Below are 5,072 nucleotides of genomic sequence, written 5' to 3'. Positions count from 1 at the left end.
GTATGTATATATGTGTGTGTGTGTATATATGTATGTATATATGTGTGTGTGTGCGTGTGTGTGTGTGTGTGTGTGTGTGTGTGTGTACCTTTGTGTCTATGTTTGTGCACCTGCTTTTTGACAACCAATATTGATCACAGCATCTCTACAACTTAGTGGCTTGGTAAAAATAGAACCCCAGAAAATTGGGAGAATATGTACCAGGCTTTAAAAAAATAAGCCCTGGAGTAGATTAATTTGACTAGAATTCTTCAAGGCAATTGCCACAGCATGGCCTTAGTCTAATGACTAAGATAAGTAAGAGATAAAAGATAAAAACAAATTTTACGATTTTATCTAATAAAATATTTGAGTATAAAAATATCCTATAATTACTAATTATAGTTTACTTTGTATTCTTAGCTTTATATGAATTCATTTTTTAATAGTTATCACCAAGCCAACATAATATCCAATACCGCCATAGTCTCCTTTAGAGAGACTTAGAAATATTAGTATTTCATTTTTTGTTCTTTGTTTTTAAATTGATTTTTAACATGCTCTTATTTGTATAATGTTTCATGTAATTGCTTATTGTTTTTGTTTTTGCACTTTAGTTACATTTTAAGTGTCAAATACTTTTTTTTAATGGTTGTAATGTAAGCCTAAGGAACTTTAAACTTTGATTTAGGAATGCCAAAACCAAGCATCACTTGGTTACATGGTGGAAATAAGATTGAAAATTCTGAAGAATTTGCATATGAAAATAGCGATGACACCTATAAATTAATAATTGCTGAAGTGTTTCCTGAGGATGCTGGTATTTATAGCTGTGAGGCATCAAATGAGGCTGGTAGAACATCCTGTTGCTGTACTTTGAAAGTTATTGGTAAATACATAACCTTATATTTTTACAGTTGCATTTTTATTATACGAGAGGGTGCTGAAAAGTGAAAAGTTCCTGGCTTTAAGGGTATCACAAAAGGCCTAGTTGGAGGCCCAACCTTCTAAGTTCTTTTACAGGGCTTAAAAACACTGAACGACTATTGCAATAAGTATGTGAATCTGAGAGGGGAATATGTTAAATAAAATCATGATCAACTGACCCTCCTGCATTTTCTTATAGCCAATAACTTTTCAGCACCCACTTGTAGTTTGGTTGAGATTGAAATGAATAATATATTACTATAACATATATTATATAATAATATATCATGGTATAAGTGAACTTAAAAACAAATCAAAATATCTTGATGTGAATTTTAAACATAAAACGTTTCAGTAGGTAGAATCTACAATTATTTTAGATTGCATATTTAATAAACATATCATTAGATTGGAGCCTGGTGTTGCCATCCGGTTTCACCAGTCCTCAGTTAAATCGTCCAACCCATGCTAGCATGGAAAGCAGACGTTAAACGATGATGGTGATGATGATCATTGATATCATGAAAAACCTTTTACTAAGTATAGAATAAATAGTGAGTTTACATTAAATTTCTCTAAATTTGGGATAGTGTTACCGTATTTTGTTACCATGTTTCTGTTGAAATATGCTGATATTCTTTCAGTTACTTCTGTAAATATTAAAGAACATAGTAAAATGACTTTGTCATTATTAAGTTGGTGTTATTCTGAGTTCAAATTACACAGAGGTCAACTTTGCCTTTCATCCTTCCAGGGCCGATAACAGAAGTACCAGTTGAACACTGGATTTGATGTAATTGATTTATGCCCTCCTTCAAGGCTGCTAACTTTGTGCCAAAATTTGAAGCTATTTTAAGTTGGTGCTAGGAGCATAAACTTGCCTGAAGTTTTGATGGAAGAATTTAATTTATATTACTTTAAAACACAAAGTTTGTAGTGCAGAACCAGATGTGTTTCAAATGAGTTGGTATCAAAAGGGTTACTCCATGATACTAGAAATACTTACTTGGATTAAGGTTTTCTCATGTGTGTATATATATATATATATATATATATGGAGTATGGTGCAGCCTTCTGGCTTGCCAGCCCTCAGTCAAACCGTCCAACTCATGTCAGCATGGAAAGCGGACATTAAACAATGATGACGATGATGTGTATATATGTGCATGTATATATATATATATATATATATGTGTGTGTGTGTGTGTATGTGTGTGTGTGTGTGCGTGTGTGTATGTATGGATATATATTTATATATGTACACGTATGTATGTTTATATTCATACATACATACATACATACAAACAAAAATACCCTGTTGTTGATGTTGATCTTTCCCTATTGGCAAGAAAACTTGAAATAAAGCTGAATAATGACATACATATACTTATGTATAATTAATTTCAATTTTTCTTTCTTGTTATTTAGTTCCAGACGATGAGGTTGTTGGTCTTACATTTGCAACATTTCCTCAATCTCTAAGTATTGAAGAAGGGACACTTGCTAGGTTCAGTTGCAGTTTCGAAGAAAGTAATGTAAAAGGTGAGCACTTTACAATTTTTGAAATTAGTTTATGTCTGGTAAACAGGAAAAAATGTTTAGTAAATAAAAATCTGTTAAAATCTTAAAAGAGATAACAAAATACTTTAATAATTAATTATCAAAAAAAACGAAAAAAAATGAAAAGGAGAATTCATTTATCTGAATGTGGGCAGTGTAGTTAAACGTGTGTTGAGATGAAATATTTATGCAGAGAAAATAAATTATCATTGTTATTTATTCAGAGAGATCTTGTCCTCGCTTTTTCCTTCCATGAACTATGCATGGAATTGTGAAGCGACCAGCAAGTGCTAATCACTCTGACAGGTAAACCAGATTTTTGGGGTTGCATCAAGGTGTACTGATATAATGTAGGATAAATTTAATAATAATAACAATAATCCTTGGATGAAATTCATAAATATTTTAAGGTTGGACACCCTTCTTAATGCCAAGGTATATATTATGTATATTATCACAGAATATAATAGTAAGACACAAAAGAATGAACATCTGTTCATGATTTAAACAGCTACATATATTTCAGTTTCTATCAACAAAATTTCACTCTAAACAATAGATCTATACAGTCAAACCTCTGGTGTAAAGGCTTCCTATCCATTTAATGAGTATGATTTATATATTAGGTTCTTTAATGCATTGCACATACCATCCAAATTATTTTAAATTATTAAAGCTTAAATCATTTTAAAGCTTAAATTATTTTAAAGCTTAGATTATTTTATTATCTTATTAAAGCTTAAATTATTTTAACTTATTTCAGTTACTTGGAAGAAAAATGATGATGAAATCGAAAACACTGGTCGGTTTAAATTCACTGAGAATGATAATGAATTTGGATTCGAGATCCCAGCAGCCCTAGCTACTGACAGTGGAGTTTATAAAGTAGCTGCAAAAGATAGCAATGATGTAGTTTCTTTATGGACTTTTTCCTTGAATGTGACAGTAACAGATACAGCAAGCCCAGCACATGTTGATGTTCAAGAACTTCTCAAGTCTATTGAGGTAATAATTATTATCGTTTATTATAACTATTGATATAACTCATTTAATATGTAATAATAAATCTCTGAATGAGATATAAACAGTAGCAGCACGACAACGTGAAGTATATTTGCCACTTAAATGCAGCTAATCCCTAAGAGCGAATGCTACTGTAGCTTGTAGCCCCAGGAGGAGATATTCTCCTGGGGCTACAAGCTACAGTAGCATTCGCCCTTAGGGGTTAGCCACATTTAAGTGGCAAATATACTTCATTTAATATGTATATTTCACAAAACTATGGATGGAGAAGATTACAATCATACCGTTTGATAGTAACTGTGTGATGTGAATATGTGTATGTGTGTTTGCATGATATAAGTAAATAATCATTTGCCTTACTGAGTAAAACAGCTCGTTTTAAATTTCTGAATGAGATCTAACTAGTAACTATACTGCATAGTATAGTTTGCCTTAATGTATGTATTGAAATCAGGCCACAAGCTGGAAGAATCATTGCCATGCTTAGCAGCATTTCATCTGTCTTTAGATTCTGAGTTCAAATGCTACAAGGGTCAACTTTGTCAGTCATCCTTTCAGGGTCTATAAAAGACCAATGAAATACCGCTGAGCATTTCGCTTGGTGTGCTAACGATTCTGTTGACTTGCTACCTTAAGTATTCTTAATAATAATTATTATTTTTCTTTCTGTTTCAGTGAAAATGTGCCAGTCAAGAAATTCATTTGACAATCAACATTCAAACATTGAGCTAACCTTTGAGAAAACCAAATGTGATAGTCCATCGAATCTTTTAACTTATTGTGGATTATTACTCTCTATGATGAGTGTTTTCATTTGATGTACAAACAGCTAAGCATGTAATAATGTTTTATAAAATCTATAAATAAATGCTCTCCTTCGGCTATTGGAATATGAACACAAATATGTATATATTAAAGCCTATCTAAATTAAAGTATGTATATCAAATTAGACATTACTATTAGTATTATCGATTTATATTAACCAAATCAGTGATAAACTGATAAGTTGTTTGAAGGAACAATAAATACAAACAAGAAATTTGAATGGAGATTGAAAATAAAGAATTTTGGGATATAAAAAGATTTATATTTTCTTATGCTTTAGAGTAAAATATTTTTATTTTGTTGTGAAAGATAATTGTTCATTACAAATAATAGGCCATATATTTAAGATTTTGATTTTTTCTTTTTTAAATAAAAATAATTTAGAACACTAAATTTCAGTTTCTTTTATATCTTTTTGTATGATTTCAAACTCCGTGTTTCGCTGATAGGCTATATATATTTTATACATGCTTGGAGAAATTAATATATTGCATATTTATAGAATATTCTAAGCTGCTTCAGAATATTTATAAACTTAATCAGAATTTGAAATGACCATTGATCTTTCTTTAAAAAAATCAAATTGTTAACTATTTAAAATTGTAAATGAAAATCGAAATGTTCACTAAGAAAATGTGGGAATTGAAATACTGTTCGTTTGAATAAAGAGTTAAAAAAAAATCCATTTCAAAATGAATTTGTTTTTCTTTTATTTTTAATAAGGATATGAAGAACTATAAAGGATTTCTACTATAAT

The 5,072-nt window shown here is 30.3% G+C and overlaps 1 protein-coding gene across 7 annotated transcripts in view; it reads left to right on the top strand.

The window, feature by feature from the left end:
- Positions 1-4,953, top strand: part of LOC106869746 (twitchin) — a 176,103-nt gene extending 171,150 nt beyond the window's left edge. For 5 of the 7 annotated variants that reach the window (XM_052969250.1, XM_052969249.1, XM_052969247.1 and 2 more), the window contains 4 exons: positions 671-868; positions 2,335-2,448; positions 3,230-3,471; positions 4,165-4,952. In XM_052969250.1, coding sequence (XP_052825210.1) covers positions 671-868; positions 2,335-2,448; positions 3,230-3,471; positions 4,165-4,167 — 557 coding nt within the window. In that variant the 3' untranslated portion in view covers positions 4,168-4,952. Of the gene's footprint in view, positions 1-670; positions 869-2,334; positions 2,449-3,229; positions 3,472-4,164 lie in introns of all 7 variants that reach the window. The other 2 variants (XM_052969245.1, XM_052969243.1) reach the window with 1 other exon arrangement.
- The last annotated feature ends 119 nt before the right edge of the window (positions 4,954-5,072 follow it).

The sequence above is a fragment of the Octopus bimaculoides genome, chromosome 7 (assembly GCF_001194135.2).
Source record: "Octopus bimaculoides isolate UCB-OBI-ISO-001 chromosome 7, ASM119413v2, whole genome shotgun sequence".
NCBI classification, from domain to species: Eukaryota; Metazoa; Mollusca; class Cephalopoda; order Octopoda; family Octopodidae; genus Octopus; species Octopus bimaculoides.
Note: the sequence above shows the minus strand (reverse complement) of the source record. Positions and strands in the feature narration are given on the sequence as shown.